The sequence below is a fragment of the Scophthalmus maximus genome, chromosome 5 (assembly GCF_022379125.1).
Source record: "Scophthalmus maximus strain ysfricsl-2021 chromosome 5, ASM2237912v1, whole genome shotgun sequence".
Classification (NCBI taxonomy): domain Eukaryota; kingdom Metazoa; phylum Chordata; class Actinopteri; order Pleuronectiformes; family Scophthalmidae; genus Scophthalmus; species Scophthalmus maximus.
Genome location: NC_061519.1, coordinates 13,104,068 through 13,123,783, shown reverse-complemented (window position 1 = coordinate 13,123,783; position 19,716 = coordinate 13,104,068). Strand labels below are relative to the sequence as shown.

At 41.8% G+C, this 19,716-nt stretch overlaps 2 protein-coding genes across 5 annotated transcripts; one reads left to right on the top strand and one right to left on the bottom strand.

The window, feature by feature from the left end:
- Positions 1-1,250: 1,250 nt before the first annotated feature.
- On the bottom strand, positions 1,251-13,086 carry gk5 (glycerol kinase 5). Its single transcript, XM_035633080.2, has 16 exons — positions 12,525-13,086; positions 12,330-12,423; positions 10,459-10,534; positions 10,202-10,295; positions 9,950-10,081; positions 9,463-9,538; positions 9,099-9,160; positions 8,929-9,002; positions 8,700-8,760; positions 8,119-8,245; positions 7,928-8,032; positions 6,188-6,282; positions 5,690-5,793; positions 5,526-5,585; positions 4,203-4,336; positions 1,251-3,577 (listed from the first exon to the last, which is right to left on the bottom strand). Exons 1-16 carry the CDS (start codon positions 12,648-12,650, stop codon positions 3,405-3,407), a joined length of 1,593 nt encoding a protein of 530 aa, XP_035488973.2. The 5' UTR covers positions 12,651-13,086; the 3' UTR covers positions 1,251-3,404.
- Positions 11,401-19,274, top strand: LOC118310284 (nucleolin). Of its 4 annotated transcripts, none has more exons than XM_035633076.2 (16): positions 11,401-11,532; positions 13,803-13,872; positions 13,976-14,086; positions 14,174-14,320; positions 14,733-14,816; positions 14,897-14,998; positions 15,868-15,939; positions 16,042-16,165; positions 16,258-16,406; positions 16,597-16,726; positions 16,945-17,105; positions 17,262-17,391; positions 17,477-17,604; positions 17,784-17,910; positions 18,017-18,243; positions 19,194-19,274. In XM_035633076.2, the coding sequence occupies exons 1-16, from the start codon at positions 11,497-11,499 to the stop codon at positions 19,247-19,249; spliced, it is 1,854 nt and encodes a 617-aa protein (XP_035488969.2). In that variant the 5' UTR covers positions 11,401-11,496; the 3' UTR covers positions 19,250-19,274. The 4 variants fall into 4 exon arrangements, with proteins under 4 accessions (XP_035488969.2, XP_035488968.2, XP_035488971.2 ...); XM_035633075.2 differs by having other exon boundaries at positions 14,162-14,320; XM_035633077.2 differs by lacking the exon at positions 11,401-11,532 and adding an exon at positions 13,101-13,250 and having other exon boundaries at positions 14,162-14,320.
- The last annotated feature ends 442 nt before the right edge of the window (positions 19,275-19,716 follow it).

The window sequence follows — 19,716 nt, the reverse complement described above, 5'->3', positions numbered from 1 at the left end:
TGCTATGGCAATTGAGCACTACTGAAACTAGTGTGTGTATGTGTGTGCATGAGAGAAAGAGAGAGAGGAATACAGAGGGAGAGAGAAAGAGAGAGAGAGTACACAGGGTGCATGCTTGTAAACAGATGTGTCAAAGTTAACAGAGAAGACTTCACTGGAGCGCAAAAGCAAGGATGCTGCAGCATCTTTTCTCTTAGCTACAACTGTACAACGATTGTATTACATTCTATTTCATGTGTATGTAAATCTCTGCTTGGGAAACATGTTCAATTGACGAATGGACTGAACTGAGAAAGGCGTTCGATGCTCAGGCAGCATGGGGAAGAGGATGAGACACTGACAGGGGGAAAAAAAGACCAAAGCTTAACTTCTAACCCCCTGACACTCCAGCAACAATCCCAATGTGTCACACACACACAGAGAGAGAGAGAGAGAGAGAGAGAGAGAGAGAGAGAGAGAGAGAGGAGGGGGTTATATAATGACCCTTGATGCTGGGTTCAGCTCATATGGGGGAGGGGGACTGGAGTTGTAGTCACACTGCAACTAGTTCCTGCTGTCAGATTGAATTTGTTGCAAGGCAGGGCCCACCACTACTCATGCACTGCGGCACCAGGCACAATACAAGAACACACACACATAGACACACGCACATTTTTCTGATTAGAGTGAGAGCCGGCAGCACTGATTCATGGGCTAGTCCTGGTCTTCCTCAATCACTCCAGCACATTCTTTTCTGTGAGGGCATCCCATCACAAGCCGAGCCCACCGACGACAAGAAACTGCCCGCGTTTGAGTGAGAAAGCTGAGATTGACAGGCAGAGCAGGGCAAGTGTTCGGGTGCAGCGGATAGGCGACTTGATGCAGAAAATCCATGCTGTTTGGAAGGATCTGTGTGCTGTTCCTCGAACACTCTAACAAGCACACAATCCCCCCATTGTTTAGGAAAACCCCCTTTCTGTGCTCTCAATTAGCGCCCCCTTCACCATACCAGCACCATGAGCAGGAATACACACCCCATTTGTTCTCAGTCACTCCATCCGCAAGCTACCATAGCAACCATGACAGTGAGGTCAGTCACATTAAGGGAAGGCAATCCCTACACTCATCCAACCGCCTGTGTTTCTGATAATTCCCCAGGCACAAGACTACGGCACTTCCCCAGGGTCCATGTGGAGGTGAGGCCCTTCAGGCAGCATCTGCTCGCTCACCCTGCTGAGACACCACACGCTCAAATCACCACAGGCAACTGCTGATTATATATGTTTTTTAATATTTGGCCCTTTCACACCATACAAATTTGGAAACAAAATGGATGATAACACAAACTAATAATTAATTTCCCTGCTCCGAGGTGTTAATTTCATAGTATCACTTTCTATAACAATAATAAAAAAGTAGCATTAACCATGTTACATTGAGAAACAATAGTTAACAATATTAAACAAAAACCAGCAAGCAGAACATTTCTACACTGAGCTTCAGTTTATTTTGCAGACACATTTAATCATAACACAATAAGAGCTGTCAGCGTTGTCATCAGAGTTCATCAGGTCAGGTAAAAGACTTGAGTCAAAACGTTATCATATGACATTGTTCTGAACTTCATAAAGCTGGAACAATAAAAAACAAAAAACAAACACACAGATAAAGACTATGAGCTTCCCTGATCAACATGTACCTAAACAACAGAGTAGAATGTACGTGCTAATCTACAGTTTCATTAGTCGACAAGCAAATGTTATTCTATAACAGTGAGGCCCTTTGAATCTTGAGGTATGAGGTATAATGACCACAATCAAAGTGTGCTCTTTGCTTCTTCCGCAGAGGATCATGTGTGAATCTGAGATGAATGATTTGAACCCATGGCTCCTTATTAACAGGTAATTGCTATGGCGACTTCCTTAATTAAAAAGCTGTAACGACAGTCATTAGCGCCCTCATGTGGAAAAATACTACAACAAATGTGATTCCATCTGGATAAAATTCTTTGAAGAGGCTCCAGTAAAACAGAGACCTAGAATGACCACAGCATTCATCTGAAAATGCTGCTAAAGCGTGAAGGGATCAAGTAAAGATACAGTGCTGTCTGTATGTGGTCAACAAATCATGGGTGTGAAGGTTGCTTGGCTTGGTTTAGACCAGGGGTCTCATTTATAAACGTGGCGTACGCACAAAACGGGGCTGGAAATGTGCGTATGCCACTTCCCACGCAAAGTTTGTGATCTATAAAAAACAAACTTGGCGGGAGAATGTGCAGACCGTGAGCAAACTCTGACCCATGCTTAAGGTGTACGCACATTCTGGAGACAAGGGGGATAGGCGACACAGATGGTGAGGTAGTGAGCTGAAGTCAGATTGTAGAAAGCAAATGTGAGAAGAACGATTATAAGTATTGATGCCTCACACACAGCGCTCGCAATTTTTTCTCATTGCTCTGGTGACCAACTCATTTTCTTTCGCTCAACAGCAGCACATAACACAGAAACTTCTCCTTTGCCCTGAGACACTGCAGCATTTATTAACAGACAGGGGGTGGCGAGGGGTGCGCTGTGGACACGTTCCTCTTTGCCTCCACCTTGGATGAATGAGATTCTCTGTGTCGCACATTTAAAATAATACTCAAGCAACACAAATTAAATACATGTTGGTAAAGGAGTAGAAAGATGTAGTAAACCCTCAGATCGGAACACCTTTTCTTAAGTTCTGCCACTGTCCGCTCTGTCGCACTGACAGTTGACAGCAGCAGCAACATGTCGCCACTCCCAATGCTTCTTTTTATTATTGATCCGGCTGCTGTGGCACCAAATGTTGTTTTCAGTAAGGATCCTAGGCACAGTTTTATAAATGAGACCCCTGGACAGGAAACACCGGGTAGGTGGGGGAAGTGCACCCTGCAGTTACCGTATATGTCCCCCCAGCTGTACAACCATTCAATCCATTTTAAAAGAACGCACCATGAGAGAGGGCAGGCGAATTACGCACGGTAATCACGCTGCTACTTCTGCAGCCTTCAAGCGGGGATGTGAGCTGGGTGAAGTGGACTGTTTGAAAAAGTAAAAGTAAAATATATTGCCCCAATGTACAGAAAATCAGCCAGCCAGCAGGAGTACAACAGGATTGTGAATTTTCAAATTTTTTGAGAATTAATAATAATAGATCATTAGGTAAAAATCGTCTTACTCCTGAACAATCTGTCCCCCTCACTTCTGAAATGATGGCCACGCCCCAGCACACAATCCTGCTTTCAGCTGTAGTGATCAGTGCTTTACCACCGTTTTGTTAAAGACTTGTTTAGACTCTGGGCCAGGTTTTCATTTTGATTCACAAAGAATGACCGTCTGCTTTCATGTACTCAAATGTTTAATTGGGTCCACCCCTGGATTACCCTGTGTGTATATCCAAAGTCAAGGCTTGCTATACCAATTCATGGAACGTCGGAGAGCCCTCTCCCAGCTCTGGAGGACGGGGGTGTACTCCCGATTCCAACTGCCAGAATCATCCCTGTCAACAACTTTAGGCAAGAAAACCTTGTCAGTGCTCTGCAGCTTCTTCAGCTCTTCCCGGGTCCTCCAGAAGCCTGCAGAGGCAGATGAGGATAAAGGAAGACTTAAGGGAACATTAATAACACAAAATCTTTTTTTTATAAAGGACATGTTTAACACTGGAAATCCTACAAATGTAGAATTTGTAAGTGCGAGTGATACAAATTAGTTCATTCCTCCAAAAGCTCCTGGTCTGTTTCAAAACAACAAGGACAAGTGCATCGTGTTTGATTTGAATAAGCACCGACTAATGTACAACGATCTAATTACATAATGTGAATCATTTAACAGAAAACAGGTTACATAACAAACATGAGCATTTCTTTTGGTTTCCTCGGCCATTGTCAGCAGGAATAAAAATAGGACTTTTGATCATAGCTTTTCAAATGAAACTCAATGTCATGACTGAGTGTTGTAATATATTTTTAGAGAGCAATGAAGGAGAACTGTGAAAGTAAAGAGTAACACTGAAGTGTCAAACTGTTTCACAGACACACAACATCACACAGCTTTCATCCTACAACTCTGAGGACACTCAGAGACACAAAGTAAAGGAAAAGTATTGGTTAAAAGTGACTATTCAAATACAAATTAAATGTTTTGGCTGTAAAAATCATACAGCGTAATGTTAATGTTGTGCGTGAATTAAATTCTGCATACCCGCTCTTAGCCCAGCGACAAAAGCAGCCCCCAAACACGACATCTCACGATGCTGGAGTCTGGCTACCTTTCTGCCAAACAGATCTGCAGTCAGCTGCATGACAAAGTCATTGGCGGAAACGCCACCATCCACCCTGAGAGAGAAAGAAAGAACGGAAGACGGAGCACTCAATTACACTGCAACTCCCTTTACTGGAATGGCATCAGAGAAACATGAAGTAGACCCTTAATGGATTGCCAATAAAACTGAGATGCCTTAGTAGAAGCGAGGTACACAGGAGTCCACTCTGTTACATCCAGTCTGCTGGATAAAATCCACATCCCATCAGATATTGCACAATGGCAGGGCTACAGACTAACTTTTTCCCCCTAGGAGCACTGTAGCCCCTTACTGAAAATTTTAGGAGCACAAGCAGAACATTTAGGGGCACACCTTGATCCAACCTGCAACGCAATTTTGCCCATTTTAACTGCCCAATGTCACATTTTATTTGAATGTGGAAAAAAAGCGTCAATGGTTATTTTCACCATTGTTGAGTTTGACGTCAGACGCGACGACAGTCAACACACTGTCAGGGGTGGAGGTGAAGCAGGACCCAGAATGCAAAGTGCAGAAACTAAAGATTTAATAAAAGGAAAAGAAAACAAAACATGCAGTCTTTCAGGTAACAAAAAGGAAAAATCCAACAAAAGTAATCCATGAGGAAAAAACACTGGGAACCAAAAACGGGAAACAAGGCATAGGTATCATCATAAGAGACTGGAACGAACTGTCAAAGACAAAGGGAATCACAGATACTATGGGTATATTCGGATTGTCCTTCCTATCGTCTTTTCCTATTTATTATTCCTTGACCTCAATGGAAAACGTCATGAGGTCAAGGAAAGGTGTAATGGAGGATTCATAGGACTTGGGAAAAGTTGACAAAAGGTGCCAAGAGAATCCGACTCCACTTTCACTATACTAAGTCATTATGCGTTCATGGGCAACAGTAACTTACATGATGACGTGAGTCCCTTCTCGGTCATATTCATAAATAAAGTCCACAAGAAACAAAAGAGTTCATGCGCTCATGGGGGCAGAATGATGACGAGTGTAGATGACGTGACCCCAGCAGTAGACTAATCGCTCGCGGACCCTCCCCCACTAACACACATCGGCCTACACTGGCGGAATCGCTCCTTCGATTTTCAACATGGGAAAAAAAAAAGTCTACAAATTTGCAGGACGCACACGTACACCTGTACAGCGAACTAACATTACAATAATCTCAGACATTCTGTTTGTACTGCTTAAACTGACACAGAGGATGAAACGTGTACCTGATCTTTGTGATGGGGATGTGAGTATCTCTCATCATAGTCTCATACAGCTGCTTGTTCCTGCAAAGAGTAAAAATAACGTAAAAGGAAGAACGTCAATTTGCACGAAGGCGAATGAGGAGTAAAGACGTTCAAACAGGAACAATCTTTTTAACGTGACCCACCTGAAGGCGACGGACTCCAGTATGGCACGGACCAGGTGGCTTTTGGTGGTTGAAGGTTTGAGCCCCATGAGTGAAGCACAAGCTTTAGGGTCGTTCAGAGGAGCCTTTGGATAAATGAAAAATGTATATGATACAAAGAGAACAGAGATAAACAATTAGTCCTTATGTCTTTTGCAGTTAATTGAAACTCAACAGTCTCTGATCAGCAAGGGTGTAGCTATAATTTTTTACTTTAATACACAACAATTAATACACAGTTTTGTATTCTTATATTTGCATATAAGCTATTAACATTCAGGACAAACACTTACAAAGGCCAGTTCACAAAGGTAGGCAGAGAAAAAAAAAGACAACAATGTTACAGTGGAAAATAAGGAAAACTGGAAATACATGCATGTGATGGCTAAAAAACAATATGTATTGTCAATCACAACTGTATGTAAAAACAAACAGATCTTTCTTTGACACACATGTTGTACTGAAACACATCTACTGTACCTGCAGGCCACTGAAGGAAGGTACAAAGCACACGCCATCAGAGTCACTGACACTGTAAGCCATGGCACTGGTCTCCCGGATGTCAGAGAAGAGATCTGTAACAACATACACATTAAATCCGTCAGTAACTGACTTATATATTGTTAAATGTTTATTCACTTTAATATAAAAGAGTAGACAAGAATAGATTTTGGCCACTGTTTTTTTTATCCAGATGGAATCACACCAGGGAACAAACTGAAAACACAACACTGACATATTATAACTTTTTTAAGTGGCTATGCTGAACATATTGACATGCAGTTGCCTATTACACATCCTGCAGACACAGAGGAACATTACCTTTCATTTGGAATCATGTTTCTGGCCACCTGACAATTATAACCTCTTCTGTTAGCTGTTTTTGGTTCCCACCCACTCCCAAGGGAAATATATCTGTCGTTAGCTGCTACATTCTCCACTACGCTCCCTATGAGCAGTGGGAACCCTTGTCGATCACATGTATTCGGAGGCTGAGAAAACAAAAGCAACAGCAAAAAACTTAACATAACTTTAGAAGAAGGACTTCCAACTGTTTTATAAAATATAGAATCATCCTGTGATTGGAAACAACTTGTGTTCTGTATTTAACTGTGGAGTGCTTTGTTACATATTTTTTGAGATTCTGATTCTCCACTCAAACCCAACCAAAGAATGTGTGCTGTCAGTGTTGCTGCGATATGCCTGACAGTGGCGCAAGAAAAATGAAAGAAAAATGGCAACCTAAGAGAAATAATAAGAAGAAAGAAATACAGGAATAGGTAAATGAACCCTTATGGATGCTGGGATGCCTGTGCTTGAATCAGAATGTGTAAAAGGGAAACTGCAAATTTGTCAAATCAAACAACAAGCATCAGTCAGGTTTGTGGGTTTGCTCGTCCTGACTCGTCTTTATTTTCTATACGAGGAATTTAAGCCCAGTGTCAACAATTTTAACAATGAAGGAAAATAGAATTAATCAACACAGGAGTCTCTCCTTTAGAGACGACCTGCTGACGACCCCAATCTCACAAAAACCTGCTCATTGTCTCCACAGTATATGTGCGTTGTGAATGTGTTTTGTACTTTTAAAAGAAAATATCAGTACATGCGAGTGAGTACATGACAACGCAAAGATGAATTATATAAAAAACGACATATAAAAATTGAAAGTGAAAGATGTGAAAAAAATAATGTGAATTGAATGATTCTCCAAATCCACAGTCCTGTTCCGATCTTGATTTTTTTCCCACGGTTTCATTCATGCCTTGTTTCTTTTCCTTTGTTTTGATTTTTTCATTTTTACCAAAATGTTTCCAAACTGTTGACTCCATTGTGCTCGGTGGTCTTTAATCTCAGGATAATTTTTCACCTTGAGCTACATAAACTAACTTCACTTGTATTGCTCAACTTGCTGCGATGGCAGCTGGTCAGAGTATCGAGGTTCTGTCTTCCTGTATCGCAATTCGAGATTGTGGTTGTTTGTGCCGTGGTTTCTGTTACCGTCGGTTTCAGAACCGTTATACTCCCAGAAAAGAATAATTGTTATTTTGCAAAGCCTTGAATGACAATCTTGTCCAATCACATCTTCCGCTCACAAAAACAATACTGATCATAATTAGGTTCGCTTGTCGAACACATGGGTTTATAGATACGAGTCTGGTAAATGGTTGAAGCCGTTGCAGTTTCCTTCCACCCCAGCTCATTGCGCATACAGCTCACCCAGTTTCTGTGCCCATATGATGGCAGTGCCCGTGTCTGCTGAGTTGCCCTCTGCCAGGTACACCACCTCTGGGCCGATCTTCCACCCCACCAGAGGATACAGACCTACAGAGGAGAAACGTAGGCTTGTAATGTGCCTCTGTGGACAGATGTGCATACTCTCATCTTAATGTGCGCGCACTGTGCTTTACCTGCTACAGATGTGTGTGGTTTGCACCCAGTGTTGATATCCATGAAGGTGCCCGTTCCCATGGTGATCTTCACATCACCGACATCGAAGCAACATTCTCCAAACATGGCCGCCTGCTGGTCGGCCATCTGCAACAGAGGGACACTGGGTTTGTTACAAACATACTGAATCCTAAACTGATTTAGTCTCAACTCAGCAACACTGAACATGACTCACATGTTGAGAAATCTGGGATACTCCAAAGTTTTTACTAATGGAAGGCCTAAATCATACTGTACAATCCTGTCCCAATTTATGTCACTGTCTTGTCTCTATAACTTCTACCACCAAGTAACTACAAACAAAATTAAATTTTTAGCCCTTAGGTAGGTATTAATTTTATCCAATTAACAGTTTTAACATTGAATTTCAACTGAATGAAACACAAGGTGCATGTTCCAAGTTGCTGATTAACTAAATATCTGGATGAATATTCTTTTTACAACATAATGGTGGTGACACGCTGGCATAAATGGAGAGGGTTGCAAGTAATGACTTCTTTTATCTTAATCACACAGATAACATATGTTTTTTCCAACTCACCACTGACATGATAGGAATGGATAAACCGAAGATAGACGGGTCAGTGGAACCAAAGTCATGGCTGGTACACCATGAAGGAGAAAGCAGAGACAATGCATCATCTCACACTCCCTTTCAACCATCTGAAAAGCCAACTGGAGGCTTTGGGTTTGAAAGTACATTCATTTAATATCTACACTGTGATGTTGTACTTTGCAGCAACATAATTCAAAGGAAATAGTTGACCCACCTTGTATTTTCTACCTTGGGGAAAATGGAGAGAGGCAGAGACAAAAGAGAGCAGAGTAAACCACTCCAACACATCTGCAAAAAAAGAAGTCACATTACAGTGATATGAAAAACAAAAACCTCAAAACAAACACAGACAGAAATTATGAATAAACGTGACATTGAACAGACCTGATATGAGTCGAAAATGCCTGTTGAACTGGCATTAGAATAATCTGTAGCATGGACCTTGCCTAAAAGAGACAAGTTGTCACTGTTAAAAGAAATCCTTGTTTGGAAAAAAACAAAAAAACAATTGTTTGAGAGTAATTTTTCCAGCTCTCCCTCTCTCATGGGAGTTTGCTAAATCATTTCTGAGAAATTTCCTCACTGACGCAATAGGATTGGAAGCACAAAGAACATTCAGCCTGGGTCTTAAAATGCTGTTCAACAGTTTGAAATGTAATCCACTGGACAAACGATATATTACCGCACCGTTTTCAAAAGAATTTGCACTCCTAGAGAGAGAGGGCATTCACACAGAACGTAAGCTCACCTTTTGTGAGTTTGTACAGGAGCCAGGTGTCTATTGTTCCAAAGCAGCAGTTGCCTTCAGCTACCGCTTGACGAATCTGGGCGAAGAGGGAATCACGATGGAGAGAGGTTGGCTCAACATTTTTTATGATGTCAGTTTGGGGAATTTTCTGACATTTTATTGTCCAAACAAATTACTTACTTATCAGGAACACAAATAGTATGTTTATCGACAATGAACATTGTCGGATTAATTGTGACGTCTTCTGGTATCAGACGAGACTGCACACTGGACTCTGATGTGACTAAATGTTTACAGTGGTTCAGACCAGCACACAAGTAGAAGTGCATAGAGTGTGCATTCATACTGTCTCTTATGTGTCTGGGAGTGTTGTCGCACACCATTTTTTTTTCCAATTTACAGAGCTGGATTTTTATTTTTTTAACTTTATAAATAAACTTTAAAAAGGATGAAATGTTTGACTCCACACATGCAAATATGTACTCACCTGCTTGTAGTGTGTCAGGGCCCAGACGAGGCGCAAGCTAACATGCTGAGTGGAGAAGACAATAAGACTCGCGGCCAGCAACCGCTTCTGCCTGGTCAGGAAGTACAGCACCTTCATCACACCCTGGATTCCCTGAGGTTAAACAAAAAGTCACACAGGCTGATTCAAATCCTTCAAAAGTTCTACGACTTCATCCCTCCTCTTTAGTAGTATTCCTCATTCACTACATGAAAGTTAGTGCCAAATGCCCACGTTCATGGTGCAGGATCTGTTCCAGGACTTCACCAGGTCCGCGGCCCTCAGGTCCTGCCAGCTGATGAAGTTATGGAAGGGAACTCCACTTTTCCTGTCAAGAAGAAGAGAGATGAAGTGAAATGCACCTGAAATTGACTCAGGATGGATACGAGGCCAGGTTAAAGGGTGATTCATCTCAAGTTTGTAGACTAATAACTACAACCAGTTTCAGATTAAATACTATAAGTGATTTGATTATTTTTAATATGTTTTACCTGTCCCATGTTGTGAAGGTGCCTCGTTGAGTGGAAATGCCAAGGGCCTGTATCTGGCACATTTGCACTCCTGCATCTACACGCACACACGCAAATGTATTATTATTAATTATCATTACGTTATTATTGTAAAAAAACCCTATCCTCCCTCTTTGATGCAGTCAGACATCTGCAGCCCTCCAACTGCCCCTCTGACTGTCTACCCTCCCGCCTACTCAAGGATGCTACAGTTTTCGACACAGTTGCCCCCTTCCTTCTACTGTTGATCAACATCATCCTCTCCTCTGGTTGCGTCCCGGCTGCCTTCAAGCATGCCGTGGTGCAGCAACTACTAAAGAAGCCAAACCTTGACCCCTCTATCCTCTCAAACTTCAGGCCTATCTCCAAACTACCCTTCCTGTCTAAAGTCCTTGAGCGAGAAGTTTATGTCCAGCTGAAATCCTTTTTAACTAACAACAACATTTATGAGAAATTCCAGTCTGGCTTTAGAACAGCCCACAGCACAGAGACTGCTCTCCTGAGAGTCCTTAACGACCTGCTCCTAGCTGCCGACTCAGGTAGCCCTGTGATCCTGTTGCTTTTAGATCTTACAGCAGCCTTTGACAAGGTGGATCACAGGATCCTGCTGTCTCGACTCGAGCAGCACGTAGGCATCAAAGGCACAGCCCTGAAGGTCTTTCAGCTCTACCTGGCCGACAGGACCTTCTCTGTCCAGCTTGGGGAGTCCACCTCTTCTGTTGCCCCCCTCACCTGCGGGGTCCCTCAAGACTCTATACTAGGTCCCATTCTATTTCTGTTGTACATCCTACCCCTAGGGGAAATCCTGGTCAAACACAACATCTCCTTCCACTGCTTTGCTGACGACATTCATTGCTTGACTGTCTGGCTGACATCAAGGCATGGATGGGTGCAAACTTCCTCAACCTCAATGAGAGTAAGACAGAGATCATTGTTTTTGACAAATCATCTCCGGCCTTCTCCACCGATGCCCTGGGCCCTCTCGCCTCTAACATCAGGCCTTCTGTCAGAAATCTGGGCATGATTTTTGAAAGTGCCTTCAAGCTCAAGCAGCAGGTCAGTGCAGTAGTTAGGAAAAGCTTTTTCCACCTGAGAACCCTAGCTAAGATCAAATCCTACCTGCCCCAGAGTGATCTAGAGAGTCATCCATGCCTTCATAACATCTCAACTGGACTACTGTAACGCTCTTAACACCGGCATTGATCAATCACAGCTCCGCCGCCTGCAGTTGGTTCAGAACTCAGCCGCCCGACTCCTCACCTGCACAAAAAAGCGCGAACATATCACCCCGGTCCTCGCATCACTCCACTGGCTCCAGATCCGCTACCGCATTGATTTTAAACTTCTACTGACTGTTTACAAATCCCTCCATGGTCTGGCCCCCACGTACCTGTCTGATCTTCTCCACCACCACATCCCCTCCAGAGCACGAACTGTGGTTGGAAGTGCCCAGGTCCAGGCTAAAAACCAGGGGGGATAGAGCCTTTGCAGTAGCGGCCCCAAGACTCTGGAACTGCCTCCCCCTGCACATCCGTGCAGCCCAGTCTCTGAATATTTTTAAGTCCCATTTAAAGACCCACCTCTTTTCACTAGCCTTCGATTAGTGTCTCCTTTTCTTTTTTTTAAGTGCCAGTGCATAGTGTTCCCTGGTTACCTTTTAAATTTTCTTTTTGCTTTACTTTACCTATTGTATTATTCTTTGTTTATTGCACTTAAGCACTTTCTTGTGAAGCACTTTGGTGCGGCTCAGCCGTCTGTAAATGCGCTATAGAAATAAAATTGACTTGACTTGGCTTGATTGGATTATTTGTTTTGAGGGAAAAACCAAACTGGGTAAGGAGATGTAACTGTACCTTGCACAGCTCCCTTGACCACAGTGATGAAGCCTTTCCATATGGCAGCTGGGTCCATCTCCACATGTCCGACCTCTGGGTACAAGGCGACCACCTGGACAAAGTATATGGCAAGAAGAATAACGATAGTAAGAATTTAAGCTGCAGGAAATGCATGAAGGTGATCTCTCTGTGAGAGGAGAAGACGGAGCAGACCTGGCTGGAGCATGATCCTCGGATCTTCGTCTCCTGGTCATAGACGTGACACCTGACAGACGTTGTGCCGACGTCCACTGACAAAACGAAGCGCTCCCTCTTGAATCCGTTCCTCTGACTCCCCATCGCAGACAGTTAGTAACAGTTTTCCTCAAATCAGCCCGACGTCTGCCATCGTCAACTCATGCTGGTCAAATTTAAAGCGCGGCCAGAGCTTATCTGCAACGGGTGGCCTGCCGCGTTGAGGCTGTAACGAGACCTTCGGACCGCAGTCCCAAGTTCAAGTCCGGTCACAAGTGTCCAAAGCAATCCATCGCCGGAGTCCGTTTGTCATGCTGAACAAAGCCACGCGTTACAGGAAACTCAAAGCGCCGGACAAATATGTTTCCCACAACGACACTAGCCACTCGAGCCTGGAGGCGTGGCGCGGGGACGCATAGCTCAAGTAGGAGTTGGCGAACTCCTGAGTCACGTTAAGCCAATTGGCTAAATGTGAGAAAGTTAAACTTGAGCGCGAAATCAGCTTGGGGAAAAAAACAACTCACCACCGTGCCTCCTCTCGCCCTCTTCGGCACCCGTAGTAGCGCGCGCATGCGCAGAGCGTAGTTTTGAAATCAGTCGCATGAGGTAGCGGGTGTTTTTAGCTGAGCACACGTGTACTCCCCGGCGACGACTCCCAGCCTGAACGTGTGTGATATTGTAGCGCACAAAATGGCAAAGACAGACGTAAGGAATCCGTTACATTACGTATCTATCGTTCCGACTGAACGCCTCGAAGCTAACTGCTGTTTGCTCTTACGTGACGCAGACTAACTAGCTAACAGTTTGGTTAGCTGGTGAGAAGTCACTGCCAAAAGCCAAACTTCTACCTGCAAACACGGTTTTAACTGTTTAACCTTCAACTGGGTCATAGTTATACGATGTTATTGGGTTTAACTCTATAGTTAAGCTGGGCCATTAGTTGACAAATCCTCTAATTTTGATTGATTGACAGTGACGCACATTTTTAAAATCAAGCATGTCAGTTATTTCTTAAGGGAAACGCTCGACTTTTAGTGGTTTAAACATCTGATATATTAGGATTTACTGCATTGTTTTAGTTGCATATTACCATGAATTGAATCTTTGGGGTCTGTCATACATCACTAGTCCACTACTTTCTGTGATCTAAAATGCAAAAAAAGAATACACTTTAGTGACTTTTAAGCTGGAGCCCTGTTCTCAGAGGGAACACACAGTCTCTCATTTTGTTATTAATGTGTTTGATTTTTCTTATAGACGCCGAGACGTAAAAAAAGACAAAGCAAAGTTGTCAACAATGAAGTTGGAGAAGAAGCGTGCAACACTGGCAAGTCATTTCTTTTACAGGGAACATGACTTGATTGGACTTAATAACTAAAAACTTTATTAAATTATTAGATTGAATATTTGATTCACGTTTTCTTTTTCAGAAGGACAGACTGAGGCTGTCTGCTCAAGTGGACAAATAGCTGGGACAGAGGAGGATGCTCCCACCGAGAGCACGGCGACGATACAGGAGGAGATGATCCAAGACGAACAAGGTATCTCAAACACAACACGCGTCTAATGTCTGACTGAATTTCTGAGGAGTGTTAGTAATGAATCTACGTGTTTAGATTCTCCGATAGACTGTGTCATTGAAGTCAAAGGAAGCACGCCCACTGTATCTGTGTCGTGGGAGAAGGAGAATGAAGAAGTGGAGGGTGATGATTCAGAGAGGAGAAGGAGAACCGACCTAAGTGATCAGATGACTGCCGAAGCGATGATAGATAGTGGTAAGGCTGATACTAAAAAAAACATGACTCTGTGTTGAAAAAAATAAAGCAGTGTGATCTGTTAGACAAAAGTAGCAGGTCTTATGTCACTATCTCCCTTACAAGGGTTGTAACCATTAAGATCGTAACTATTTAGGTTGAATGACAAATCGAGTGTACAATCCAAGAAAAAACATGTTTTAATAAACCCAAATATTTTTATTCAAGTTGCTGTTGTATTGTTAGCTTCTGATTACATATGGGTGTTGAAACCAAAAGTTAAAGTGATGCTCTAGCGACTTGAGGAAATTCTACAAAAAATGAAAATGTAGGTTTTCCTGGAGAATGGAATGGAGGCTGCGTTCACAACATTTCCAAAAGGTTCCAACAGGTTTTCACAGCTCCTATAATAATTTTTTTTTTATCATTCCAGGAGAACAGACTCAAGCAGTCTCTTCGGCTGAGGTAATAGAGACAAAGATGGAGCAAGAGACGGAGAACGTCATAGACAAACAAGGTAGTAGAAATGCAACCTAATCAATGTGCAATGTGTGAGTGCAATTCTGAGGAGTGCCAGTAATGAAGTTTCCTCTTTAGATTCTCAAATGGACATTGGAAATGACAGCACAGTTACTGTAACTGGGACAAACAAGCCTGAGGAAGGACAGAGCAGTCCTGTTAAACAGGAATCAAATGGAGGTAAACAGATAGTTGTTGAAGGGACAGCAAAACTGCTGGTTCAAATCGACCCCGTTCAGACTTGGTATTAACTGTCCCGAGTCATCCGATCCCAAGTGGATACGAGTACTGTGTGAACGCACCCAAGACGCAATGGGCCTGGGACACGTGGCTACATTCTTTCAGCAGCGTGAACACAAATGTGTCCTGGGCCCCGTTGAAGGACCTATCACTCTGGTCTAGTCAGCTGACGTCCTCTGACCCCGCTACAGTTTCATAATAAACCCAAAGTATTTTTACACTTAGTGTTTCCCAATACACTGATTTATTTGTGGCCACTGCCATAATATCAACACGGACCACTACATGTTTTTCTGTTTCTTATTTAATTATTTACCCCCCCATGAGATAAATCTTGTTTCATTTTAAGACTGCGTGCATTGATTTAATCAGCCCCTCCTGAATGTTTTACCAACATGTACGCTTAATTAGTAGTCATTTAAATCAGCAGCCATTGGAAATTGTATATGAATATAATCCCTGTCATTTTTTTAAATCAAAAACTGTAAAACTAGTAAAACCTTGCATCTCTCTACATTTTTGAAACTGCATCTGAACTTTTGAAGACAATATTTAGACCTTGATGTGTAAATCACACAAAAGTACTCTGTAGGTATTTTTTATGATATTTATATTTATCGACAGGAGACAAGTATGGATATGGTAGAAAACGTACTATATTTGGAAATGGTTTACTGACAGTTGCAGAGGATTTTACACCTTTAATCTGAGGAGATTTCAGAAATCCTACTCACTGTTGTGAAATGTTTTATCTTTATGTAAGTACTGATATTTAAACCAAATAACTAACTTTTTTCTATTTGTTACAGTAAGTGGGAAAAGGAAGGCACCATCTAACACTGAGACTTCTCCTCCAAAGAAAACAAAGCTCATCAATGATGGTATGAACTCGAAATAGGACCAATTGTTAAATTTATTGTAAAGTCCCTCGTTTTTTTATTCAGGTTTTTGCCCTCACACATTCACTGTGTGTTTTGTTGTAGGTTTCTGTCTTTATGTCGGCAACCTGAACAGCTCCAAAACATTTGAAGAGGTCAAAGATTCATTAGCAACGTACTTCATGACACAAAGTCTTCTGTTTCACGACATCAGATTAGATCGGTCAAAGTAAGTTATTATTTTATTTCTCTTTTTTTAGCAGTAAAGTGAATTTGACATAGAATCTAAATGAACTCAAAAGTCATCTTTTGCTGTTGTAGAAAACATGCATTTGTAGATTTGGCCTCAGAGATGGACTTGACCAAAGGCTTGACGTTAAATGGACAGACCATCCTTGATAAGCCGATGAAGATCGCTAAAGCAAAGGTCAAAAGTGCGGACACAGTGAAAGCACCACAGGACAAAAAGGGTAACTCACCTCATTATCTGATTATGCACCAATTTAATGTGCTACCCTGCACTTAAGAGAAAGATGCACTGGTAGCCTCTTTGATGAAACCACAATCACATGCGACATAATGATTTATCAAACATAAACATACATAACAGTCATGTGATGTGTGACATTCGGTCTAATCTGAAGACTGCCATGTTTGTAGCTGTCAAAGATGCCAGATGTTTGTTTCTGAAGAACCTCCCCTATGACGCAACAAAAGAAGACATTCTGAAAATCTTCAACAACGCCATCGACGTCAGGTTTCCTGGTGGAACCGAAGGCCCAAGCCAAGGGTGAGAGTTTACAATTTGTCAAATGTGCAAAACATACATTTCTCTCTCTCTCTCTCTCTCTCTCTCTCTCTCTCTCTCTCTCTCTCTCTCTCTCTCTCTCTCTCTCTCTCTCTCTCTCTCTATATTTAGTAATGCAATCGGTCTGGTGTTTATTAGACAATAAAAAACTGAATGGATATTTGCATGTGTTGTAAATTAAGTTTGTTCCTTGTCAACAGGATTGCCTTTGTGGAGTTTAAAAAGGAAAGCATTGCTAAGAAAGTGCAGCAGAAGAAACAAGGTGCCAAGATCGAAGGCCGCGTTTTAGTCGTGGACTTTGTAGGAGAAACAAAAGAGAACAAAGTCACCAAAGCTAATGATGACGACGGCAAAGAAAAAGGTAAATCCATGGGAATTTAAAATTGTATTGTCAATAGTTATTATAACACTAATAGCTATTTACATTCTGTCTTTATTTGGTTCTGAACATCAGAAAATTAAATTTGGACTTGGGAATTTAGCAGCATTCACTAAAGGTCTTTCTTTTGTCTCGCAGCTGCCGCTCCTCCAAACAACACCTTATTTGTGAGCAATTTGTCTTACAACGTGAAAGAAAAAAAACTCAACCAAGTCTTCCAGAAAGCTGTCAGCATCAAAATTCCTCAAAACAAAGGCAAATCAAAAGGGTAAGTACACTTTCCCATTTTTATTTTTATTTTTTTCGAAGAAGAAAGTATTTGAATATTCTCAAGAACTTGTCATCCTCTGCAGATTTGCCTTTGTTGAGTTTGCAACTGTGACAGATGCTGAAAAGGCTTTGCAAACAACCCATAACTTAGTGATCTGCAAAAGGGAGATCAGAGTGCAATTCTTTGAAATGAGAGAAAGGCCAGAGAAAGGTATGTGTGACAGTTTCTGCTTCATTATCCATGTTACTATTTGTTGAATAAGCTGCTCAATCATGTCAAATTGATATTTACAAATAGTGAAAGACCAATTTGAAGTGTTTCTAATGTCAGTTTGCCTCGGTATGAGTTCTGAAAACCACAGTTCTGTTGTTGTTGTTTTTTTTTTTTAGTGAAATCAAAAACACTGATTGTCAGGAGCCTTTCTGAGAAGACGACTGCAGAGACGCTCAAAAGTGCCTTTGAAGGAGCCGTCGATGCGCGAGTCGCTGTAGATAAAGGCACGGGAGCTTCAAGGAAGTGGGTGGCATCTAGTTTATTATTTAACATCACAATGGTTAAAATATTTTAAATGTTTTACCGCCCATTGAAGTCTCTTTTACACAGTCTGGTTCACTCTTCTCAGGTTTGGTTTTGTGGAGTTTGAGAGCGAGGAAAATTGCATAGTTGTGAGAGAAGCCATGGAGGACTGTGAGATAGATGGCAGCAAGGTGACCGTGGGGTACGCAGTCCCTAAGGCCAAAAAGGCCAGAGGAGGCTCGGCGGGGCGAACCAGTGGTCAGCCTGCAGGTCGGGGGGCTGGCAGAGGGGGGCCCGGCAACAGAGGCAGAGGTGGAAGTGGCAGCAAAGGAGGTAACTGAGTTTTATTGGTGTTAATGCAACTTTAATAGTCGTCTGATCAACTTAACTAGATAATATGTTGATTTAGTGTTTTCTGTTGTGCTACCCCAAGTGGCAAAAAACAAATAATTGCAGTTTTAGTAAATGTATTATTTATTTGATTTAAAATTTTCTTTGACAACTTGTAAAATTAGCAGCTTGTTCCTGAGCAATGTTTTTTTTTTTTTAACAATAATAACATGGAAAATACAATCAACAACAAAGATGGCCCCTAAGACACACAAAAATAGCATGTGATAGAGTTGAAGAAGCATGACAGCAAATTCATCAAATAGCACGACAAAAATGAGTAAACCCACAAATGGCAAAGAAGCCAATCAAGAAAAACGCCTCACTGTTGTAGTTGTCACAAGTTTGATGAACCAGGCTTTTGTTGTAGGAAATGAAATGCAGTTGTCCCAACAGTTGAAACAATAAATCAACAAATTGATCAGTAATTGTCTACTAAATGTGATTGTGATAATCTATCAATCGGTTTAAAGAAAAAAAGTCAATATTCTGATTTCATCTTCTTAAATGTGAATATTTTCCAGTTTGTGGACATTACAAAACATCATCTTGGGGTTTGGGAAACACAATCAAAAGTATTCACCTTTTTGTGACATTTTATGGACCAAACAACGAATCGATTACTCAAGATACTAATCAACAGATTAATTTATAATGAAAATAATCGCCTGCTGCAGCCCTAGTTGGCAGAGTTTCTTATATGTTGCAGTAAGTTGTTTCAGTCCTTAGAGTCTCTGTCTGAAAAAGTTTATTTGCCAAAACATTTCCCTATTTGGGCAGATTTCCATAAAAAGCAAATGACTGTTACTTACTATTTTGTTGTTTTTTACTGTGTTGACTGGCTTGAAGTGAGTAATTATGAAATGTTCAAATGTTTTATATTTTCTTTGCAGGAAGAGGACGTGGAGCCGGCACGTCCCGGGATGCTGTAAAAAAAAGTGGAAAATAAAGGCTAACATGTCTTCGAAAAGTCACCATATAGTTCTGAGACTTTTTCTTTCTGAGTCGGGTTTATTGTACAGACGAGCGCGCGAGGATGTGAACGTGTGTGTACAAATATGGTTGTTCTTACTTGTCTGTAGGAGTCCCAGTTTGTACTCTAAAATCATCCATTCATAAGTTTTATGGAGTTATAAGTGACAACCCTGACTTGTTTTAATGTTATATGAAAAGTTGATTCAAGATTCAATGTAATTTTATAATGTGAAGATAAATTCATTGAAAAAACTAAAAACGTCCTGTGTTGTGTTTTTACTAAACGTGTGGAGGGTCGTCTCGGGACTCCAGTGACATCTCTGAGCCCCCGGCCTGGGAGGACACGGGCCTGTGGTGTTACTCTCCACGTTCTCCAGCCAACGGGCCGATGATCGTCACCGATCCTCGTGGTTCACGAACACAGGCGGCGGGAATACAAGC